Source organism: Asterias rubens, chromosome 3 (genome assembly GCF_902459465.1).
Source record: "Asterias rubens chromosome 3, eAstRub1.3, whole genome shotgun sequence".
In the NCBI taxonomy this organism is placed as follows: domain Eukaryota; kingdom Metazoa; phylum Echinodermata; class Asteroidea; order Forcipulatida; family Asteriidae; genus Asterias; species Asterias rubens.
Window position 1 is genome coordinate 4,037,237 of NC_047064.1, and position 26,290 is coordinate 4,063,526.

Sequence of the window (26,290 nt, forward strand, 5' to 3'; positions counted from 1 at the left end):
TGGTAATTGTCAAAGAACAGTCTTCTTACTTTCTGTATCTCAACATATGCATAAAATAACAAACCTGTGAAAATTTGAGCTCGATTGGTCGTCGGAGTTGCGAGATAATTATGAAAGAAAAAATCACCCTTGTCACACGAATGTGTGTGTGTTCAGATGCTTGATTTCGAGACCTCAAATTCTAAACTTGAGGTCTCGAAATCAAATTCGTGGAAAATAACTTCTTTCTCGAAAACTACTCCACTTCAGAGGGAGCTGTTTCTCACAATGTTTTGTACCACCAACCTCTCCCCATTACTTGTTACAAACTAAGGTTTTATGCTAATAATTATTTCGAGTAATTACCAATAGTCTCCACTGCCTTTAAATACTTTTGGTCATACTTTGGTAATACTTCGCGTAATTTTCATACACGAAAGCTTATTTTATATATCAGATGGCAATTGCAGGAAGCCACCATGCGAAATTATTTGGTTTAAAATGCCCCCATGTGGTTTATAAATAAAGAAAAGTAGGCCATTTCCAAAGATTGTATGTAATCCCCTCGGGCGATTTTTTTAAGTCAACAGTTTTCTTGTTTTTTTTTTTGTTTTTTTTTTAACATTCAAGCTTCCTTATGCCTACAAGCTTGTGGGTCGTAGACGACTGTTGCATGCTTCACCATTCCACTGAAAAGGCGTAATGTTGGCTATAGGCCTACATCTGACAGAATCCTCTTAATAAGTAAAACTTTTTAATAGTTGTAGATCAGTATGGCGAATGTGGTTATTTACCATTGCCATGGCGACGTTTGTCGTATCGGTGCACGGCGCAAACTCTCCCGCGGAGGAAAGCGGCAAGCTCTTCTCACAACCGGGGACACTTTCGTCTAGACTCCCTAAAGCGATGTTTCGATAAAATAAAATTGATGAGCGCAAGAAGGAACCAAAAAAGACTCTCGGTACGAATTCGAAAAAGCGTTGAGACTGGAATTCAAAGAAAATAAAAAGTAAGTACTTTTCCTTTCTTGTAAAACGGATATAACTTCAGAAATTCCTTACCCCCGATGCAAATTTCCATCTAAGGATATTTATAAAATAAAATTTCCCGTAGAGTTTTAAATGTATTCTGGATTTTTATAGTCCTAGTTTGACCCAAGAAATGTCTTTTATGCACCACTGTTTACCGAGCTGATGGGAGGGGAGTGTGTGCACCTTGTTTTGCCAAACATAGTCCCATGTTCAAGGAGGGCGGGTGAGGGCAGAAAGGCAAACAAGTTTTAAACATATTATGTATGGTTATTTCCACAACACCTCGGGTAAAACAATAGTTATTGATAGTAATCATTATTAATTTGTTAATATTATTATAACTATATGGTTAATGAAACAAGGGGCCCTCAAGCACTGTTGTTGAAACCTGAGACCTGAAGACACCTATGTGTAGAGAAGACGGTGAAGGGGTGTCAGCTTTCGACTTACGAGAACATCCAAATATAGGAAAACCCAACCAATAAGGGACTGAAAATTCCGATCCAAATGCAGAAATTCGAAACGGGGTTGACATATAACAGGTGAAAGACAGGGACAGGAACTTCTGATCCAACCTACATTCATGCCAAACTCAGTGCTTACAAACCTTTTATCCGTTATATTCCGTTCCCATTTTTTATTATACACGATTAGTCACAAAAACATGGAGGCTTTGTTATTATTTCTCAAAGCTGATAATGCGCACCAAAAAGATTCGCTCAGCAATAAAATATATTTACTGTTAATACATGTTTTACTCGACGGCTTTAAAGGCACTGGACACTATTATATTGGTAATGACTCAAAATGATTGTTGGAAGGCCCATAACAACTTACTTAGTAGCGAGCATAGGAGAGCTGTTGATAGTACAACTGTTGCGAGAAACGGCTCCCTCTGAAGTAACATAGTTTAAGCCTTTTATTATGCATCTGAAAACAATTAAGTATAATGCACCAAGGGTGTTTTTTCTTTCATTATTCTCTTCCACTTTGATGACCAGTTAAGCCCAAATCTTCACAGTTTTTGTTAATTTTATGCATATGTTCGAATACACCAAGTGTGAAGACTGGTCTTTGAGAATTCAAACGTATCCAGTGCCTTTGCTCAAACAAGTCCGGGTCAGAATTGTTCCGGATTCCGGCTCCCTGTGGGCCTGACTCAATCCCGGGTCAGTAACGCCCTGAATCAGAATTTGACTCAAAAGGTCAAATTTTGTTGAGCCATTTTCCGGTTCATCTAAAACTAGAAATGGGTCAACCCCCCCTTATACGGCTGTCAATCTCACCCGAAGTACAAAGCATTCCTGCTCAAGGACGCAAGTGTCAAGACCGGGATTCGAACCTGATTAGAAACACTGAGTTTTTGTCCTTTGGATAAGAAGGCACAACCAAAAACGAAAAGGGTTTGACAATCGGTCTTAGACACGAGTACACGACCGTTGCTAAGAGGGTCTGTACACGTTTGGTAATGATTCTGAAACTTAATGGTAGCTTTAGATAGTATAATGCATTCTGAGAAACATTTTCACTTCGAAGTTCTACGGTTATGGAAAAAGACACAAGTTGTTATCCCCATGGACCGCGGCGATAACGCTTCAACTCACATTATGTATTCCTTTATGGATTACTCCTCATGTGGGGACATTATTCGCTCCGGAGTTTCGGCGATTTTTCTCAAAAATCAAAAACGCAACCACACATTTACAAAAGTAAATTTTATTTTGTAAACAACTACTTTTAGCACTGTGGTCCTCGTTCGATTCCCGACTATGTGCCGCGAGGTTTTTTTCCTCCGGGCCCTCCGTTTTACCTCCCTCCGGAAAAATTGTAATATCTGGCTGTCCTGAATTAGTGAAACCCCTCTAAAAGAGTGAAATAACCACCACTCTTTTTAAAGAGCCATTTGAAGGACAACTCGAAATGTAAAAAGTGGTGTTTTTCACTCTTTTACATTCAGAGAGTACGAGCCTTCCATTGAACACGATATCTTATCGGACAAACTTTAAAACTATTTCAAAACCCATTTCGGAGAAAGAATAAATGTAATGCCTACTGTCATGTGTTAGTTTCCTGTGAACAAAACAGAGATCCACGCTCCTATCAATTTGGTCGGACTGGTCGTCCCGTCCCACACTCCGCCATAGGGATGCAACGGTTGAAATAAAAGTAATAAACTCGCTTAAGATCCTGATGCGGCCACGCTTTAAAGGCATGGACACCTTCGGTATTATTGTCAAAGACCAGTATTCTCGCTTGGTGTATCCCAACATGCATAAAATAACAAACCTGTGAAAATTTGGACTTGATTGGTCATCGATGTTACAATAAAGTAATGAAAGAAAAAAAAACATTGTTGCACAAATTTGTGTGCATTCAGATGTCTAAAAAAAACTTCAGGCTTGAAGTCTCTTAATATTTGAGGGAAAATTACCTCTTTCTCAAAAGAATGTTACTTCAGAGGAAGCTGATTCTCATGTTTTATACTATCAGCAGCTCTCCATTGCTCGTTCATAAGTAAGTTTTTATGCTAACAATAATTTTGAGTCATTGCCAAAAGTGCCCAGTGCCTTTAAAGGCAAAGTACATGTATACCTTTTTTATTTTTTTAACCGTTCGATTGTTTTTATTCGATCAGGCCTACAAATGTAGGTGTGTACAAGAAAACTAAACATGTGAACATTTCATTTCAAAAGATGGTCGCGTTTTTGAGATGTCGCAGAAAATCCGGAACGAATAATGTCCATGCAGGAAAAATAACCCCGATAGGAATAGAACGATCCGATACGCACCGGGCGCACAAGATTAGTGTTGAGCACCGCGTGTCATTGCTGAGGTGTACAGTGCACAAAGACATAAGAAAATCATGTTCATTTTCACTCTTTATGAAAATTAAATGTTTTCCTCAACGAATAACACAATTTCCTTGACAGGACATCATGATATACTAATGTAGATCACTGACCACAAATATTTGCAACTAAACAGAAACCGATTCATCTTGAAAACGGTGCTTGTCTTAGGTGAGTTAGGGAAAAAAGACGCGGAAACTGCATAATAGTCGACATCGGCAGAGTATTTTGTCAGAATTTCAGTATTTTACTCTGTGCTTAATTAAAAAAAAAGATTATCACGAATGTTGTCAATTGTCATATCATGCAGCCATGTCAGAGAAATCGCATATATTGTCGAAGAAGATATTAAATTTCCATAAAAAGTGAAAAGGGAAACGATTTTCTCGTGTCTTTGTGCACAAAATAAGCACAAGTACACCGCAGCAGTGGTGCGCGGCGCCCATGGCGGCGCCCAGGACTTGCACGCATGGATTTGTCTATACACAATGTTCGAAGTGTTGCTGATTTGTCTATACACAATGTTCGAAGTGTTGCTGCTTCTCAGATTCTATTCTTTGGGTCATAAAAACTGATAAATATTTGAACATAGCTACATTATTCGAGTACATATGCATGTTGTAGTTTTTTTGTTATGAGTAAAACAATGACACGAAATATTTTTCGGTCGGTTTTAGCATGTAAAACGTAATGTTTATTTATTTATTTATTTCCTCAAAACCTCAAAAAATGGAGAAGATAAACAGGTTTACAAAAACTACATCAAAAATACAAAATAAGGGACATAAACACGAAAATAAAGAAACAGGATAACCCTGACACTCTCGGACGACCCCAGACCATCCTGACAAAGTATGAAACAAAGGGATTGTCAGAACGATCTGAGTAGCAGACCGAGAGTATCAAGGTCATCACATTCAAGAAACTGATTACGAAACAAAACTGTTTTTACCCTATCACAAATACAATGGTTCACGCTGTTTACATACTTAATATTACCAGTTTTGGTATTATTTTCTCAAAAACTACACCACCTCAGCAAGTAATATTTTAAGGGAAGCTTTCTACAATCATTATCCTCAAATTGTATAAATTTAATGTGAATCTGTGGACATTGTGTTTTGAGTCGAACAAAAAGTACCTAAACCCTTTAAGGAGGGATGGGAGCAAACGGGTTGATTTTCCCGAAACTGTAAAACATAAGTGGCAATTTCTACCGAGCGAAGGTATTCTCTGCTTGATGTTTGTGCCCGAATTATCAAAAAATTACGAATTTACTCAAGTTATTGTTATTATTTTATTGCATGGTCAATTAAATTGGATCTGGTATTCGATTGTTACTCATTTCGGCATGCTTTAAATGCAATGACCACTATTGGTAATTACTCAAGATAATTAGTAGCATAAAACCTTACTTGGTAACGAGTAATGGGGAGAGGTTGATAGTATAAAACATTGTGAAAAACGGCTCCCTCTGAAGTGAAGGAAAGAAGTAATTTTCCGCGAATTTTATTTCGAGACCTCAGATTAAGAATATTTTGAGGTCTCGAAATCAAGCATCTGAAAGCACACAAGATGATTTTTTTCTATCATTGTTGTCTCGCAACTTCGACGACCAATTGAGCTCAAATTTTCACAGGTTTGTTATTTCATGCATTTGTTGAGATACATCAACTGTGAAGACTAGTCTTTTACAATTACCAATAGTGTCCAGTGTCTTTAAAGAAAAAGTATGTCAGTTCTTTGGTTTTGGAACCGTTCAATTGTTTTAATATACACTTTCGGTACAGAAAACAAACAAAAAAGTTCACAAATTTACAAATAACTTACAGGGTTTACAGATGGTAATGGTGAAAGACTTCTCTTGAAATATTATTCCATGAAATGCTTTACTTTTTGAGAAAACATTAAAACAATATCAATTCTCGATAGCGAGAATTACGGATTTATTTTAAACACATGTATGTCACGGCGAAACGTGCGGAAACAAGAGTGGGTTTTCCCGTTATTTTCTCCCGACTCCGATGACCGATTGAGCCTAAGTTTTCACAGGTTTTTTATTTTATATAGAAGTTGTGATACACGAAGTGTGGGCCTTGGACAATACTGTTTACCGAAAGTGTCCAATGGCTTTAATCCTACAACAATGTAGATGTATATAATAAAACAAAAGTAACATATAAAAATGTCATTCATAACACAATCCGAGAAATGCGCGGTAACGCTTATCAGATAAAAATTTGGGGTCATAAAAACTAATTAAAAAAAAAAACCCAAAACACATCCACATTTTCGTGAAACTCAAAATGCTTCATACTATCGAAAGCTGCTGCTGTAGGCTTCTAACCAAAGTTTTTTTTATATTGTAATTAGTTTAAAGAGTGACAACCAGACTTATATCTTCCCTTTTAAAATCATTTACAATGTTCATTATCAAGAAACACTGTCCCAAAAATGTTTGATTCTATTCAAGCCCTGTCCCACTTTGTCACTTTTGACAAAAGCATGACAACCTCTTTGTCGTTGAACTTGCCACTGATCAACGCGGGTAACTGTTGCCATCGAGAGTAAATATTTTGTCAACAACCAATAATATTTACAAACAAAATTTGTTTGTTAGTTGGCAACCGAATATTCAAAAGTAACATAACCTTGCTGTTTGACTCATCACAGATAAGTTTAAAGGTAGTAAAAAACGCTGAAATCCTGTAGATTTCAACAGACACTGTTGTAGTTAAAAAAACGACCCTTATGGAAATTTAAGGAAAATAAAATTATTAAGGCTTGTTAAAGTTTCCGAAATTGTCATTGTCGTTGTCGTTGCTGATGTTTGATATTTTATAAAAACAAACACAATTCGTAGCCCGCAGGCCAAAATTTGACGCATTCTTACAATATGCTTCTATAAGAAAATGATATTATCAGGAATAATTGTTAAAACATACACAACATGGCAGGTGGGTTTGTAACACTACCCAGATGTTCACAATGTCAGGAACATACCTCTTAGCAACAGGGGTTCGTTTTGAGATGTTTTCAGAGTTGTTTTAGCAACAGTTCATCCGTCGCCATAGCAACGGGCACCACGGCACGCTATACTGTGATTAATTTTTCACTCATACCAGCAATTCACTTGAGCATACTTGCCCCGCTGTTATGCTAATAATTTCCATTTGGTTATTCCGACAATGAACCTAGCCTATACTAGTATTTCGACTTCCAGTAACAAGTGAATTCCATTTTTCAGAACTGGCAGACCGTTTCGGTATTTACAGTAAACAGTAACGGGCTATGGTTCAAATACAAAAGCATATAACTCAGCTATATAATTCCGACAAGGGTTATTGGCATAATGAAAGGGTGGGCGACTGTGGTATTGGTGTCGCCAAAGCACATTTCTTTTGTCAGTTCTCAGAAAAAACAAGGCTAATTCGTAATAAATTCAGTTTAATTTTACCTGTACGTAAAAAATAAAAAAGTGGATGCTATTCACGGAACCTGTAAATCGAGCGAAATGAGTTCCTGTTTTTGTTGATAGATTTTTTTTTTTCTTTTTTTTTTTTAAACAGCAAAAAGGCCTCCTCTCAAACGTCTGGGTCCCGTTTCTGGGTAAATAATTTGACCCAGAATCTAAACGGTGAAAATGACAAGAATCCGGATTAAAATCCTTTTTTTAAACCACTTTTTGGATCAGACTCCCTGGAAATAGGGCACAGAATACGTGTCAATACTGACTGAGAGTTTCTACAGCGGACAATAATATTTTATAGAAATGTAATAACTAATTTTGTTATCAAAGTAAAGAGACTACATTTTAATGGTCCTTTTCGAAACTACGGCTTTGGCTTTTGATTCGGCTTCAGGCTCCGTCCTCTTGTCTGAAGCCCTGAGAATGTACGCAAAGCACGCGCAATTTTCAAAACAACCAGGGCCAGGCTAGCCTGAGCCAAATCCGTCGTTTCGAAAAGGGCCTATATGTAGTCTCCCTGAAGATTTTAACAGACCAACAAAAATCAGATTGGCGACGGTTTTTTGTCACATTCTTCCATAGATTTTGTCACAGGATTAGGCATACAGTAACAGAATGTAAATAAAGAAAACGAATACAGAACAACACGGGAAAGTTTGATTATGTGGCTTTACATTTAGCCACTTCAAACTACATTTTAATCTTGTTCTTTAGTTCTTGTGTTTTTAACATTTACGTTAAAGTTATGGGGAATCAGGTTGGATCATCGCTGGTTTCTTTCCCCGCTTTTCACCGCCACTGGGAACCCCGGTTCGAAACCAACCTCGAACCTTGAATATGGATTGGGTTTTCAGTCACATGATTGTGTGTTTTCTCAAATTTTGGGTTTTCCCTCCCATGCTGGCAACCCCTGAGAGACAAACCACCATTGTATACGAACATAGCTCTTCAAGATTTAAAATAAAACAGTACAAAAACACTTGTTCCTGTCTTTTCCTCCAGATTTTGTTTGTTAACCCTTCAAAATGAAGCTTCAACTATTCGTCCTGGTGCTAAGCATTTTCAACAATGCTGGTAAGTAGAGCAATTCTGCAGGTCCTATGGACGTTACATGTTTGCATATGTTTTGCCAAATAACCTTTCACAGATTTGTGGACTACCCGTGAAATCAAATGTTTATCAAACAACAATAAAGTCGCAGTTTTCAATTGCAACCACAGATTTTCAACTTGGCTTTACAACGGTTCTCTTTGCATCGCGCCCTCTGTTGTTGACAAAGAAAAACGTATAACCGTTCCTTCGTGGAAACGTTAACTAGAAACAACAATGGGTGTAGACTGGTACCCTGTCTTTATCCGAAAGCATAATGATACTTACGGGCCCAATGATTTAATTTGTTTAAAACGTGCAGTGACTTTAGCTTTCCATGTCTGTGTTTTGATTGGTCAGAGGTGATGTTTGTCAGCTGCACTTTCGGTCCTTTGCACGCAGCGTGCAATGTTTGTAAATATTGTACAAGTACATGTACATGCATGAAGTTGTATTTACATGTACGTAGGATTTGACTGTGAATCTCCATGAGAAATGGGTGTGAGGTTAAAGGTACTTTTGTACGGATTCGGACATACGCTCAAGGCTGGTATCCGGAAGCAATTCACGAGCCTAGATGTGTGACGTCAGATGTTGACGATGACATGGGTCACACTTCGAGGCGCGTGAATAACGCCATTTTACCAGCCTTTTGGCACCTGGCTCTATCCCGCCAGATGTACCTTTGACCTAGCATCCATTTACACGTGTAGGCCCTACACATTTACAGTTACTTGCTGATGTATGTTAGTGACAAACTACGTCACTTCAGAGCAGACCAATCATAATATTGCATATTCAAAGCTTACGTCACTGCAAGTTTATCCAGTGGTAGCGCAAGTTTATCCAGTGGTAGCATTAGGCCTGTGAGACCAGTGCCTTATCCGCACGGATAAAGACAGGACACCAGTTTACCATGATTCAAGCCTATAAATGAGCCGCGTGCTGTTCAAGCGGCTTGTCAAATGGCGGCAATGACGTATCGACCTAGTTCACCTGACGTCATCGCGATAAGACACAGCAAGCTTTTGAGTTAATAATTGTCACTGATCTTTGTTCTTCAACTACAGGTAGGCCCAAAAGAGCCAATGATTAATTGTTTTTATACCCCGTGCTAGAATGTCATCTACCGATTCAAAGACAAAGTACACGTTTTAACAATTATTATTCAAGAAATTTACATAATTACCAAAGGCACTGACACTATTGGTAATTACTCAACATTGTTAACATAAAAAGTTGCCCTCTGAAGTAACGTAGTTTTTGTGAAAGAGGTAATTTCTCACTGAAATAATAAATGACTTCAGCTGAAGCCTTTTATTATGCATAAAGGCACACAAAGTAATGCAACAAGGGTCATTTTTCTTTCATCATCCTCTTGCAAATACGATGACCAATCGAGCCCAAAGATCCACAGGTTTGTTATTTTGTGTATGCTGGGATACACCGACCGAGAATACTGATCTTTGACAATTACCAAACGTGTCCAGGGGTGGATTTCACAAAGATAGTCCTAACTTAGGACTAGTCCTAGGCAACGCCGAGAGATAGGACCAGTCCTAAGTTTGGATGAGTTACTGGTCCTAACTTAGGACCAGTCCTATCTCTTAGCATTGCCTACGACTGGTCCTAAGTTAGGACTACGTTTGTGAAATCCACCCCAGGTAATTACTCAAAACTAATTTTTTTGGTAACGAGCAATGGAGAGCTGTTGATAGTAGCATACATTGTGAGAAACAGCTCCCTCTGAAGTAACGTAGTTTTTGAAAAAGAAGTAATTTCTCACTAAAATATTCGAGTTGAATTCGAGACCTCAGCTGGGTTCTCGAATTCAAGGCATCTGAAAGCACACAACTTGTGCGACAAGGGTGTTTTTCTTTCATTATTCTCTCGCAACTTCGACGACCAATTGAGGCCAATATTTCTTAGACTGGTCTTCGACCAAAGGTGCCCAGTACAGTGCCTTTGAAGTGTAAATCTATTGAGCAATTATTTTCAAGTACGCGCTAATCCTCCAATCAGATTGGCAGAATGGAGTGGTGATAAAAACCTTTATAACACCCCTTGCAAGTATTCTGCCTGCTCATTGGTGTAGAGCGCGTCACATGACATGTCTTAGTTTTGCTAGACGACGGCCGTGTGATAGTGTGTCGGTTTGCCATGCGCTAGTCCGAAGACTAGCACACGGCGTGCAGTACCCAGACGTCCGTTGCGTGTACGAGGATGATAAATTAATAGTCTGTAACCATTTCGGATTGCACGACACTACATGCAACACAGTAAGTAAAAGTGTTTGCAATCTGTATTCGCGTCGTCCGTGGATTGTAGCATTCAGGTCTGTAACTTAATAATAATAGTACAGTATTTAGAAATGTTTGGGGTGTTATAAAACAAATATTGACTGCTTTTACTCGTGCAATGGTTAAAAACTATGACTCCCTCGGTGATCCCCGTAGCCTTCTATTTTCCCTCGGCTTCGCCTCGGGAAAATAGAACGTTCCGGGGATCACCTCGGGAGTCATAGTTTTAACCATAGCACTCGAAGCAGTCAATATTTGTATAATATTGCACGGCTAATATCACTACCATGCGTCTTGTGTGTTCTATGTCACGCGCCAAGTTTGGTTGAAGATAAATACGTTATCACACGCGCGCTCGTAGAAATACGGAAAATATAGCGCGTCTGCGTCCCATATCCAACTCGGCCTTCGGCCGATAGATATAGAATTAAACAATAGATCGTCCGCGCGTACATACGCGCCATTACCTGTTCGCCATGAACCCGCGTATGTACGCGCGGCCGATATAGTTATTCTATTCTATATCTATGCTTCGGCCTCGTTGGATATGGGACGCAGACGCGCTATATTTTTCCGTATTCCACTCGCGCTTGGTGTGATAACTTATAGTATTTTAAGCAGCCCATTATGTTTTTCTTGAGAACGATGTTATCATAAAAACATCGTATGAGCCTTGATTAAAGGGACGCGTTGCCTTGGATCGGGTGAGTTGGTCTACGTGTTTGAAACCGTTTGTTTCGAGATGCATGGTTAGAAAGGTGTTTTAAAAGTAGAATAAAATGATCCACACATGTCCCGAAATTGCGGGGTTTTCTTTTTACCTTGCGAACTTACAGGGTCGACCATTTTGTGGAGTCAAAATTTTGATTCAACAAAATGGCGTGCCGCGTTAGTTCACAACGTATAAGGAAATCGTGCAATTTCGAGGCATACTTCTGTGGATCATTGTAGTCTACTTTCAAAACATATCTCAAACCATTTGCATTTCATAATAAACGGTTTTCGATCGCTTTCCATAGACCAACTCGCCCGATCCAAGGCAACGTGTCCCTTTTCAAGGGGTCTATTGCAATTTGTTTAAATCGTGTAATAGATAAACATTTAGGTAACATTTAAGAACGGGGCCTACAGCGGACTCGAAGTGTCAGAAGGTCCCTAAAGGTACAGAAAGACGAGATTAAAATATTTATCACTGTTGTTTATTCTCCTTACATGGTGATACTCAGAAAACATCGCCAGTACAACACAAGAGATGTCAACTACAGGTAGGCAAACAAAGCCAATTAAAATGTTTGAACAACCCATAGTATTAGTTCTGCTGTCCGATCCAAAGACTGTACACGATTTGTAATATCTTTAAGAGATGTTATAACTTACAACCCCTTTCCAATATAGGTCTGTATTATTTGGTGAAATAAAGGTACCAAACAAATCACTTGCACAAAAGAGAAGCTCAAGAACAGTTTATAAAGTGATACTCATAAAATAATATTGCGCTCCACCTATAATGAAACTGAATATATGAGCACAACGTCACTACAACTTGCCGTATGGGGATTTGTTTGTTATGGGGCCATTTATTCGCTAGATCGCAGTCTAAAAAAATCACACGTACAAAGTACACCCTATGTCTTTGACCAATCAGAGTGCTTAAACTTTCCTACGTATTTATTAATCAAATATAATAATAAGACAAGTTTGAGTTTTTAATAACCTTCAGGGGTTAAGTGAAACTCACGGGAGAAAAGTATTTTCCAAGTTTTATGTTTTCCGCACACTGAACCATATAAGGTGTTTTTTAGGCGATTTCGAGGATACTAAAGGTGGCAGCGGATCGGCGCGTCTGTCGGTGTTATAATAATCAATATTGTGAGGCTAATCATCCGAATACCCCGTTCACACATATAGACGCCGCTTCTACTTCGATGTAAAAATGGCCGACAGCGTGGCCAATCGCGGGCCAAACGTGGGAGGTTCTCCATGAGCGTGGTTTGGTCGGGGTGGGATCTCCTCCTAGTCGGGAAGTTGCATGCTCCACCACGGTTATTTTGAACATGTTCAAACAAGCGTAACCGGGTCGTGGCCAACAAGAAGCGGTAGTGATAAGTCATAGTGAGAACGCCCTTATCGTACGAGCAGTGTGGTTGCATCGTGGTGAGATCTCTATGGTCGTAATAAAAACGCAGCACCGTCGGCAACCATTTCGAAGTAGAAAACTGCTTGGTGGTCGGCATTGGTATTGGTGTTTTCGTCAGTAATCGTAGTGGCAGCGAGTCAGCAACACTTTTTTACGTAGAAGCAGTAAAGTTGGGCGGAGTCTTCAATTTGCCAAATTGCTGGATTTTGACGACGATCATATACCCCGACTTCATAATTTTTTTGAGATCAGGGTGATTGGCAAGACCTTCGTAAAAAGGTCGTTGTTCAAGTCCCGTTCTCGTGTGAACGGTCCCCAAGCATATCGCGCCAACTATAGCAAACAATCCGTACAGAGCGCGCTTGCCGTCGAAATGTGGTCACAGGTAGGGGGAATGCAGAGCATCACAAAGCAATAGTTTTCTGGCGATGGCATGGCGTTAAATTTAGACTTTATTCAAGTCTAGGTCTGCTGCCACCTAGCGTCTCAGTGGAGAAAATTACGCAAAAATGGAGCGTAACCAAGTATTTTCAAGTGAACGCACACAACAAATTCTTAACATAATATTTCGATGAATCTGTTTTAAGTCAGGATGGCATTAGCACAAGGCTTTTGAGTTTTTCTGGAAAAGTTTCCGTATCACGCCACCACTTTTTCATTCGATATGAAATAGTTTAGTATCTAATTAACCTCAATGAGATATCCCTTTGTTTAAAAATGAGTGGAAAAGTGGTGGCAGGATTAGAAAAGTTATCCGTTTTTTTTTTTATTGCTCCATGGTTTTTCTATTTGACACGCTCTAGAGGTGACCTCCAGTACGACTGAGATCAGTAGCACCACAGTAGAAACCACAGTCACAACAGATGATGCTACCGAGCCTGCCGGAAACAGCGATGGCGAAACAACTACTGTCCCTGATGGTGGCACCGAGACCGCGACGTCGGCGGACGCCGAATCAACCCCTACAACCGAGCCTGCCGGAAACAGCGATGGCGAAACTACTACTGTAGGTGTCCCTGATGGTGGCACCGAGACCGCGACGTCAGCGGACGCCGAATCAACCCCTACAACCATGCCGGTAGATGGAAACGAATCAACAACTACTACAGCCATGCCGGTAGATGAGAACGCAACCACAACTACTACAGCCATGCCGGTAGATGAGAAAGCAACAACAACTACTACAGCCATGCCGGGAGCTGAAGAGAACGATACTGACACAACGACACAGCAGCAGACTGAAGAAATCACATCAACACCTGGTAAGCCTTCCTGGCTAGAAAAAGCTAAAGACCCTGTAACACAGGCCTCGATAAACGAGAACGAAAAACGAGAACGAAAAACGAGAACGAAAATGAGAACGAAAATGAGAACGAAAATGAGAACGAGAACGAAAACGAGAACGTTAAAAAACCTCGATAGTTTGAATAATAAGTGCGGGCGTATTCTGCGTGGAGCAATAGTATTAACCAATAGAATGCATTCTCTTTGCGTCGTTGTCGTTATCGTATTCGTTCGCTGCAGTGTGACTCAGCCTCAAGCCACGTAAAAAAGGTAAATAAAACGAGCCAATTATAAATACACCGCTTTTTGAAAGTTGGAATCCAGCATACTGCCACTACTATTTTATTAAAGGGACAAGGTTTAAACAAGTTTCACTGTGGAGTGAAAATAGGACCTCCGTATAGACGATGTGACCTGTGACATTACATGTTTACAAAAGAGCCACCAATCGCAGGCACGATTTGTACACAGCCTAATGTGAGAAAACATAAAATCTTACATTTTAAGGAGATTGTACTGTCAAATTCTTATCAACTTTTGATATGATGAAAGGGGGCACATCTCAAAACTTGTCCAGCTTTTACTTTCATAACTCTTGGATTTATATGTGGAAATTATGACACAAAATGTCAACTTTCCCATATACATAAAATTATGACCTGTGCATTATCTTGCCTGCCAGAAAAACCAAAGAATGTACAAGGTCACACTTATTGTAAACCAAGGTCACATTGTCTATAGGATCTCACTATTACCGAGTGGAATTAGGATCTCACTTGCACTGAGAGGGATTGGGATCTCACTATCACAATTCCTACCTCAATGCTATCACTGAGTGGGATTGGGATCTTTATTAATGAGAGGGCATTGGATCTCATCACCAAATGTGATTCCGATCTCACTAAATTCATGAGTTTCTCGCAGTTTGTTTCTGATTGTTGTCATTCTTCATCGTTCTCCTCAGCAACCATGGCAAGCAGCAACACAAAAGAATATGGCTCTCCACCTACTGCAACAACCATGACAGGTACATGTTGGCCCAAAATATATTAGGAGACTTTTGGGACGCTTGGTGGCAGCAGACTTGCCAGGTAAAATCCATTGTTCCCGGTAATGTGCGCATGCTCAGAACTACGTAAACAATAAAAAGTTACCTGGTAAGTCTGCTGCCACCTAGCGTTCCAAAGACTCACATTAAAATGATTTTGTGGGATTGGGACAGGGATCAAGTTAAGAAAGGGTTCTGGTTTATTTGATACTCTCTACTGTTTCACACTGTCTTCGTTCCAGCAACCGACCCATGCTTAAATACCACCGTGGTACAACAATGCAAGGCTCAGAATTTTACAACATGCGTTAACGATGGCCAGGGACAACATCATTGTGAGGGCTGCCTGGGTGGTTGGACTCTTATTAATGGCACATGCAAAAGTAAGTCATTGATCAAAAACATTTGTGAACTAGAAGTTTAGGCATATGTATTGTTCATTCTGGGCAGATCTACATTGTATTTACCTTCGTTCTTCATTTGACTTTTATTTGATCATTTCCCAACATTAACTTTTTTTAAAGGCACTGGACACTATCGGTTGTTACTCAAAATAACTATAAGCATAAAAACTTACTTGGTAATGTGCAACGGAGAGCTGTTGATATTTTAAAACATTGTGAGAAACGGCTCCCTTTGAAAGTTTTTGATAGGACTCTGTGTTTTTCTCATGGGGGGGTATGAGGGGGGTGTTGTCTAAGTCATCATCATAGAAACCTTTGTAACTATTCGATTTTCCAGTTTTCTTGTGATTTACGTTTGGTATACATCAATTATCATATTTTTCTACATGTCTTATTTTTATTATGGAAGTTATGAACATTATTTAAACCATTTTAAAGTTGCTATTTTTACCTTTGTATGCTTGAGACAACATGTCTGTTCAATGCTACACTCCTCCATGTTTTCCTCCAAAAAAATTCTGGGTCGAAAAGCATTGGGTGTAGTTGGGCCAATGATTTGGAACAATCTTTCCCCTGTCGTTAGAGAATCTGTTATTTAACGTCTATTTTGTAAAGCTCTTACGACTCACCTCTATCTAATTAATTCTTTCCTGGTTGAATAATGCCTATAAGTTGTTAATTGCTATCTTATCTTAAATTGATGATTTAATTTTTGTTTGCATATGGTGTGATAATGATTATAATTTGAACATTTCTTTTGCAGAACTGCCCAGGGTCTTTGGAAAAGTGACAATAGAATTTATTGATGGCGCTAACGCGAACTTTACAGTTGATTTAACTGACAGGAACTCAGCAAGGTTTATAGAATTAGCAACTGCTTGCTGTGAGGTAAATTGACATTCAATGCTTCTTCTAATATGATTTTTCTTTTTAAGATCACCAACAGAGTCCGGCACTTTAATCTGGAGGTCCCAGCTTCTCACCATGCTCTAGTAAATTTGTCTATGTCCACCCCCTCCAAAAATAAAACGTAAAACAAAACCCCAAAACAAAAACAAACAACTACAAAAAATATTTATAAATAGAACATGCATATCATGAACTTTAATACAAACTCTTGTACAACTAAACATTACATTTAACAAATCTGCTCAGTGACGATGTGGTATGTTTCTTTGATACGGGCAAACAAACAAATCTTTCACAACAATGAAGTGTTTTTGACTGTTTCAATTTTCCCTGAATCTCTAAGTGTAAACTTTTGTTATTACTACTAACTTTAGTAAACTGGTAACCAATCTTAATTAGTATATATTTGGTTTGCGGTAACACCATGTGTGCATCTACTAGCCAGGAAGAGTTGGTTCTTAGAGAACTGCTTTTCTTTATTCTACTACCGCGGAGTAGATCGCTCGGATGTTCTGGAGACTTATCAGTTCTGAAAAGAACTGTCCTGCTTTTTAAACTATTATCCAGGCGGACGGTATAGAAAAAAAGGATGGGAATGGGACTGCTACTTTAGCTTATAGGATCGTATTAACCTGTCCTACCGCGGATTCAGTTCTTAAATTGGTCTCAACGTTTCGACTAGCTTGCTCTAGTCATCTTCAGGAGACTGTTCTCTAAGAACAAACTGTACCTGGCAAGTAGACACACACAAGGTGTTACCGCAAACCATATTGATACCTCACCATGCTATGCCTAAAATCAGATACACTCTTAATTAGCTAATGGTTCAGCAGCTTACGATAGTATAAAGCGTTTTAAGAATCATTTCAGTTTAATAAAGTATAATGGAAAAAATATGTAAGTATTTATCCCATAACACAAATTTAATCTGGGAAACGAGACTGTCAGATACGCTTCTCACATTGTTTTCCAATTCAAGGATTGTTGTTACTAGCCCCTCAAGATTGTCGTCGGTATCTCAAACGCCTACCACCTTTTGAAATGGATCTTAGTTAAGCTGTATAGATCTACATTTATATAGGATTAAAGAAATCGAACGGTTTTAAAAACCAAACGTATTTGTCTTTTAATGCTGCATTTATTTGTTTATTTTACTTTGAACAATCGGACAGTTAACCAAAAGTATACTTTGTCTTTTAAAGGAAGTGGACACTATTGGTAAATACTCAAAATATTTATTAGCATAAAACCTTAATTGGTAACGAGCAATGGGGAGAGATTGATAGTATACATCATTGTGAGAAACAGCTCCCACCACAGTATGGTGGCCCTGAAGGGACATCGCACATCGCAAATATCTTTGCAAATAATTTGCGATGTCGCAAATATCTTTGCAAATATCTTTGCAAATATTTGCGATGTCGCAAATATCTTTGCAAATATTTGCGATGTCGCAAATATCTTTGCAGATATTTGCGATGTGTCTTTAATGCTGCATTTATTTGTTTCTTCTTTCTTTGTCACAGAGCTTCTTGAGAGCTTCCATTGCCATCACTTGTGACGTTACTTCATTTACCGAAGGATCCATTATTGTCGACTTTGTACTTGGTTTCCCTGAAAACGCAACAGACATAAACGAGACTGCGTTAGCACAAAGCATCATGGATGACGCCAATGCAACTGGAATTGGGCTAAACTCCAACGTTGAACTAAGTGGTATGCTATGTTTTATGTGCTCTTTAGCAAGCATGATATTCTTTCTATTAGCCTGGTTTTTTTTCCCAAGGAAAATTCAGAAACATTTTGAAAAGTCCGTTTAAAGGCACCGGACACGTTTGGTTTTTGTCCAGTGTATCTCACCACCATACGCATAAAATAACATATCTGTGAAAATGTGGGTTTCGATTGGTCAATGAAGATGCAAGAAAATAATGAAAGAAGAGACAGTACCTGTTCCGTGTGCTTGTGCTTTATGATGCCTGAATAAAAGGCTTTAGGCCTGATTAAGTCTTTTTCAGATTCAAAAATTTGAGTGAGAAATTACCACTTTCTTGAAAACTAAACTACTCCAGAGAGAGTCGTTTCTCACAATGTTTTTTTACTATCAACAACTCTCCATTGCTCGTAACCAAGTAAGTTTTTATGCTTTTAAATTGTTGTCAAAAGTGTCACCTTTATGATATTCTCATTTTTATAATGTGCCCTTTCTTCACACCGAAAGTTGATAAAAAGCTGTCATAAAATTGACTAAATGCAAGGCTTCAAAGAAAAACAAAAACAACAAAAGAGTTAATAAATAAATAACTTTTAACAAAATGTTATACAGTTGTTTTTAACCCCTCACAATATCATTATTTAGATGTAGATTAAAATAAAATACTAAACATTTGAATTATATGGCAATTAATTGAATGGAATCACCGTGTTCATAAAGCTTTTCTATTTGGATAATGGTTTCCATTTATCTCCCTTATTCTTTAAACCTTATCCAGTTGTCCGGGTGTTCTGTGAGGACACAACCTGTGAAAACGGCGGAAATTGTACCATAAATGAATCCATGATGTCGCAGTGCGAGTAAGTACACATCGAAAAAGGGGTTTGAAAAGGAAACAAATAAATTGTATTCATTTCACAAATGATGACACTCAGTAAGGTCCCACAAAATCTGTTCACCAACAATGCATACAGGTTGAGTCGAAATGAAGTTGACAAAAATTTATGATTTGAAAACAAAACAATAACCGACACTCAAAACGCCACGTGAAGCGCATATTAAAGTCACCTGGAAGTGGTATTTTGTCAAAATAAAGCTTTTGTCATAAAATATGTGTTTTAATGAGTGGAATAGGAATAAACCATTAGCTAAAGTTAAAAAAAAAAGTTTTCATGTTATTTAGAAATTTGAAAATAAGCCCTACCCGAGGGGGCGCTGTTCGTGACGTCAATCGAGGCGCAAAGAATCGCATGCAGTGCCAACACAAGATAGTGACACTTGGCGCAAGCTAAAAACATGCCCTCAAAGTTGAAACATACCTGATTTTTTTCACGTTAGGCAAATTCTCCTTTAGGTCCGTTACGTCTTTCAGGTACCTTCTTCGACTTCCCCACTAGCTGGAAAAATTGTTGGGATGGCGTCATGTTTTAGAAACGAAACTTTTCTCTTCATGTCAAAATGTGTAGTGTATTCGGATTCTCGAAGCACGACGGCTCGAAGTGTTTGCTGCACAGCGCTGGAAAAGACTTGCAAACTGACCCAATCTGTAGTTGTTTTGCTGCATCCAGCAGCAATACACCTGGTCGACATTGCCGGAAAAATACAAGAATAAACCTTTTTCGAAACGTACATATAAATCGTTAAAAACACTCAAAAAAATATTTTATTGTTCAGAAACATATACTCTAATGTTTGAAGACAACAAAATATATTTCCAGGTGACTTTAAACAAGTATTCTTTCCTGCTTATCTAAAAAAAGAAATGAAACAAAAAGATAACTTCTAAGAGAAGTGTTGTCTGTTTTACTGCAAGCACTCATGTTTTTAGCTGTCCATGAAATGTTAATGCTTGACTGAATCTAAACATCTGAGTGAGTAGCAAAGCGTAAAAGGTCACTCAAGTATTCAGTGGTCAGCTTGCAAAATGAGTACTTTTATTAAAATAGGTACAACTTCTCTTAGGAATGATCACTTTCTTTCATTTCCCCCCCCTAATAAGCAGGAGAGAGTACTTGTTTTTTAAATATTTGCTTTCCTGAACTTTTGTGTGTCATTTGTTTGTTTTGAAAAAAATCATTAAAAATGTCGGTCAACTTTCTTTTTGACTGCAAATTGATATTAATTGTAATGTCACAAAACAAGTCACTTATGATGAAACTGACAACTCATCTTAAAGACACTGGACACTATTCGTCATTGTCAAATACCAGTCTTGGTCCTCACTTGGTGTATCTCAACATATGCACAAAATATCAAACCTGTGAAAATTTGAGCTCAATTGGTCGTGGAAGTTGCGAGATAATAGTGAAAGAAACAACACCCTTGTCATACGAAGTTGTGTGCATTCACATGCTTGATTTAGAGACCCCAAAATCTAATTCTGACGTATCGTAGTCGAATTCGTGGAAAATTACTTCTCTCTCGAAAACTACGTCACTTCAGAAGGAGCCGTTTCTCACAATGTTTTATACCATCTACCTCTCCCCATTACTCGTTACCAAGTAAGGTTTTATGCTAATAATTATTTTGAGTAATTACCAATAGTGTCCACTGCCTTTAAGATAAATCTTATCTTGTTCTATATAGGTGTCTCAATGTGCCTATTTTAGTGACAGGAAATTGTTTTTGTTAATAATTATGAACGATACCTTAACGAACTTGTGATTTTTTACTTACAGTTGTATCGACGGGTACACAGGAAGTAGCTGTTCCATAAGCCCGAGTAAGTAGTTTCACTGCTTTATTGCTCATGATACTTTATGTAGAGGATGCTGAAGGGTGCCCCCTCAACCTCCACCTCTTCTTTGAACTTTCTTCCAACTTTCTTCCAAAACTGAATCAGGGGTCGCTCAGCAACCGAAAAGCCACTGCACCCCCCCCCCCCAAACAAATACACTCTCCCATGAAAGAGGGTGTTGTGCCAGTGTTAGCACTTTATTTTATCTATTCACCATATAAACTGAGAAGCCTGTAGAAGTTTGAGATCGATCGGTCATTTGGGTCACGAGAAAAAAAGTGAAAAACCGATTTTGCATGACATCGATTTAAAAAATAAAATAAAATAAAAAGCTCACTGGGCGATAGGGAAACTTATTTAAGTTTTTATCATCAAATATGACGTTTCAGACAGAAATATTCTGCGTAAATTTTTTGTAAATCTTTTTGTCTTACAAATTATTTTGTAATGTTACTTTAAAGGCAGTGGACACTATTGGTAATTACTCAAAATAATTATCAGCAGAAAACCTCACTTGGTATAAATGAGTAACGGGGTGAAGTTGATATTATAAAACATTTAGAGAAACGGCTCCCTCTGAAGTAATATAGTTTTCGAGAAAGAAGTACTTTCCCACAAATTTGATTTCGAGACCTCAGATTTAGAATTTGAGGTCTCGAAATCAAGCATCTGCAAGCACACAACTTCGTGTGACAAGGGTGTTTTTTCTTTCAAATGTGGGTTTCGATTGGTCAATGAAGATGCATGAAAATAATGAAAGAAGACACAGTACCTGTTCCGTGTGCTTGTGCTTTCTGATGCCTGAATAAAAGGCTTTAGGCCTGATTAAGTCTTTTTCAGATTCAAAAATTTGAGTGAGAAATTACCACTTTCTTGAAAACTAAACTACTCCAGAGAGAGTCGTTTCTCACAATGTTTTTTTTACTATCAACAACTCTCCATTGCTCGTAACCAAGTAAGTTTTTATGCTTTTAAATTGTTGTCAAAAGTGTCACCTTTATGATATTCTCACTTTTATAATGTGCCCTTTCTTCACACCGAAAGTTGATAAAAAGCTGTCATAAAACTGACTAAATGCAAGGCTTCAAAGAAAAACAAAAACAACAAAAGAGTTAATAAATAAATAACTTTTAACAAAATGTTATACAATTGTTTTTAACCCCTCACAATATCATTATTTAGATGTAGATTAAAATAAAATACTAAACATTTGAATTATATGGCAATTAATTGAATGGAATCACCGTGTTCATAAAGCTTTTCTATTTGGATAATGGTTTCCATTTATCTCCCTTATTCTTTAAACCTTATCCAGTTGTCCGGGTGTTCTGTGAGGACACAACCTGTGAAAACGGCGGAAATTGTACCATAAATGAATCCATGATGTTGCAGTGCGAGTAAGTACACATCGAAAAAGGGGTTTGAAAAGGAAACAAATAAATTGTATTCATTTCACAAATGATGACACTCAGTAAGGTCCCACAAAATCTGTTCACCAACAATGCATACAGGTTGAGTCGAAATGAAGTTGACAAAAATTTATGATTTGAAAACAAAACAATAACCGACACTCAAAGCGCATGATTATTAAAGTCACCTGGAAGTGGTATTTTGTCAAAATAAAGCTTTTGTCACTAAAATATGTGTTTTAATGAGTGGAATAGGAATAAACCATTAGCTAAGGTTAAAAAAAGAATGGTTTTCATGTTATTTAGAAATTTGAAAATAAGCCCGACCCGAGGGGGCGCTGTTCGTGACGTCAATCGAGGCGCAAAGAATCGCATGCAGTGCCAACACAAGACAGTGACGCTTGGCGCAAGCTAAAAACATGCCCTCAAAGTTGAAACATACCTGATTTTTTTTCACGTTAGGCAAATGCTCCTTTAGGTTCGTTACGTCTTTCAGGTACCTTCTTCGACTTCCCCACTAGCTGGAAAAATTGTTGGGATGGCGTCATGTTTTAGAAACGAAACTTTTCTCTTCATGTCAAAATGTGTAGTGTATTCGGATTCTCGAAGCACGACGGCTCGAAGTGTTTGCTGCACAGCGCTGGAAAAGACTTGCAAACTGACCCAATCTGTAGTTGTTTTGCTGCATCCAGCAGCAATACACCTGGTCGACATTGCCGGAAAAATACAAGAATAAACCTTTTTCGAAACGTACATATAAATCGTTAAAAACAATTACTCAAAAAAATATTTTATTGTTCAGAAACATATACTCTAATGTTTGAAGACAACACAATATATTTCCAGGTGACTTTAAACAAGTATTCTTTCCTGCTTATCTAAAAAAAAAAATGAAACAAAAAGATAACTTCCAAGAGAAGTGTTGCCTGTTTTACTGCAAGCACTCATGTTTTTAGCTGTCCATGAAATGTTAATGCTTGACTGAATCTAAACATCTGAGTGAGTAGCAAATGGTAAAAGGTCACCCAAGTATTCAGTGGTCAGCTTGCAAAATGAGTACCTTTATTAAAATAGGTACAACTCCTTTTAGGAGCATGTACGTACAGTACATGTACTGTACGGCCTATAGGTATTTATTTACATATTTATGTTTTACTGAAAGCACTCATGTTTTTAGCTGTCCATGAAATGTGAATCTAAACATCTGAGTGAGTAGCAAAGGGTAAAAGGTCACTCAAGTATTCAGTGGTCAGCTTGCAAAATGAATACCTTTTTAAAAATAGGTACAACTTCTCTTAGGAATGATCACTTTCTTTCATTTTGTCCCCTAATAAGCAGGAGAGAGTCTTTGTTTTGTAAATATTTGCTTTCCTGAACTTTTGTGTGTCATTTGTTTGTTTTGAAAAAAATCATTAAAAATGTCGGTCAACTTTCTTTTTGACTGCAAATTGATATTAATATTGTAATGTCACAAAACAAGTCACTTATGATAAAACTGACAACTCATCTTAAAGACACTGGACACTATTCGTAATTGTCAAATACCAGTCTTGGTCCTCACTTGGTGTATCTCAACATATGCACAAAATATCAAACCTGTGGAAGTTGCGAGATAATAATGAAAGAAACAACACCCTTGTCATACGAAGTTGTGTGCATTCACATGCTTGATTTAGAGACCCCAAAATCTAATTCTGACGTCTCGTAGTCGAATTCGTGGAAAATAACTTCTTTCTCGAAAACTACGTTACTTCAGAAGGAGCCGTTTCTCACAATGTTTTATACCATCTACCTCTCCCCATTACTCGTTACCAAGTAAGGTTTTATGCTAATAATTATTTTGAGTAATTACCAATTGTGTCCACTGCCTTTAAGATAAATCTTATCTTGTTCTATATAGGTGTCTCAATGTGCCTATTTTAGTGACAGGAAATTGTTTTTGTTAATAATTATGAACGATACCTTAACGAACTTGTGATTTTTTACTTACAGTTGTATCGACGGGTACACAGGAAGTAGCTGTTCCATAAGCCCGAGTAAGTAGTTTCACTGCTTATTGTTCATGATACTTTATGTAGATGATGCTGAAGGGTGCCCCCTCAACCTCCACCTCTTCTTTGAACTTTCTTCCAACTTTCTTCCAAAACTGAATCAGGGGTCGCTCAGCAACCCAAAAGCCACTGCACCCCCCCCCCCCCAAATACACTCTTCCATGAAAGAGGGTGTTGTGCCAGTGTTAGCACTTTATTTAATCTATTCACTATATAAACTGAGAAACCTGTAGAAGTTTGAGATCGATCGGTCATTTGGGTCACGAGAAAAAAGTGAAAAACCGATTTTGCATGACATCGATTTAAAAAAATAAAATAAAATAAAAAGCTTACTGGGCGATAGGGAAACTTATTTAATTTTGTATCATCAAATATGACGTTTCAGACATAAATATTCTGCGGAAATTTTTTGTAAATCTTTTTGTCTTACAAATTATTTTGTAATGTTACTTTAAAGGCAGTTGACACTATTGGTAATTACTCAAAATAATTATCAGCAGAAAACCTCACTTGGTATAAATGAGTAACGGGGAGAAGTTGATATTATAAAACATTTAGAGAAACGGCTCCCTCTGAAGTAATATAGTTTTCTTTCATTATTATCTCGCCTGTTCGACGACCGATTGAGTTCAAATTTTCACAGGTCTAATATTTAATGCATATGTTAAGATACACCAAGTTCGAAGATTGGTATTTGACAATTACAAAAGGTGTACAGTGCCTATATTTGTCCCACTATTATTGTACTGATATTACGTCTGTTTTATTGCAGCTACGACAGTTGTTACAGTTACTGATCAACCAGGTCTCACAACAGCTGTCATTATCGGTATTGCTGTCGGCGTCACTGCAGCCGTGCTCATCATTATTATAATAATCATTGTCGTGGTCTTGAAATGTGGCGGGAAGAACAAGGTTGTCGCTCAAGAAGAAATGAACACTCATTCAGATGAAGTGCCTTTGCAGAAGCGCTAAAAAGTAGTTTTTGAGAAAAGAGTAAAACAATGTCATGAAAATAATATTCGTCTCAGTGATCATGAGCCGAAAATTATTTGAGCATGTAAAAACAGATTTTCATGACATTGTTTTACTCAGTTCTCAGCTCAATTTAGTTGATTTTTATATATTTTTTATATGTAAGATCTTGAATGAGGCAACCATTTTCACTGCCGTGTTTTTATTTGAAGGTTCCCAAAGGTCTTTCAAGCTTATTACGTGAATTGTTTTCATACATCCATTATAAAAGTCGTCACCTACGCATTTTGTATATAATTATTTTAGACATTGTTCTACATCTGACGACAATAGTTTAGAGTTTTGAAATCCAAACGTTGGGATTGTTTAAAGTGACAACCTAATTTTCAAAGCAGAATGGTTCTCCAGATCCGAAAATAAAATTTGTCATATGTTTTTGTTTAGCGTGTGATTTCAACAATGTGTAAGTTGTATTCAACAATTTTTTCGCTCCCTTGTTGTAACAGTTGCATTTATTTGGAAAGGAGGGTAGATTTGATTGTGTATATGAAGTGTAAATATTTAATTTCATTGCGTGTTTGGATATCGTTGTTATTACCATAAAAATGTTTTTCTTCTTCATATTATGTTGCATTGGCTTATGAACACAGGGCCCTATTTCATGGCTCTGCTTAATACCGTAAGCACAGAATCGGCTTCTGTGCGTGCGTACTCCACGTTACTAGGCATTCTACGCTTACAAGGCTAGCGCAGAAATTCAGCTCTTGCACGTGAGCGGTGAATCGTGATCGTAAGCGCAGAATTCGGCGGTAAGCAGAGCCATGAAGTTGGGCCCTGTTTATGTCAACAAGGTCCCAAATGTCAAATTCAGTTTGGCTGCTAAAGTCTTTAAAATGGGAAGATTT

The 26,290-nt window shown here is 37.9% G+C and overlaps 1 protein-coding gene across 1 annotated transcript; it reads left to right on the forward strand.

Moving 5' to 3' along the window:
* The first annotated feature begins 650 nt into the window (after positions 1 to 650).
* On the forward strand, positions 651 to 25,385 carry LOC117287984 (mucin-22-like). Its single transcript, XM_033768649.1, has 13 exons — positions 651 to 988; positions 8,331 to 8,402; positions 11,944 to 11,982; positions 13,658 to 14,116; positions 15,103 to 15,165; positions 15,429 to 15,569; positions 16,354 to 16,478; positions 18,026 to 18,215; positions 18,992 to 19,073; positions 20,892 to 20,935; positions 22,266 to 22,347; positions 24,352 to 24,395; positions 25,183 to 25,385. Exons 2-13 carry the CDS (start codon positions 8,354 to 8,356, stop codon positions 25,383 to 25,385), a joined length of 1,521 nt encoding a protein of 506 aa, XP_033624540.1. The 5' UTR covers positions 651 to 988; positions 8,331 to 8,353.
* Positions 25,386 to 26,290: the final 905 nt, after the last annotated feature.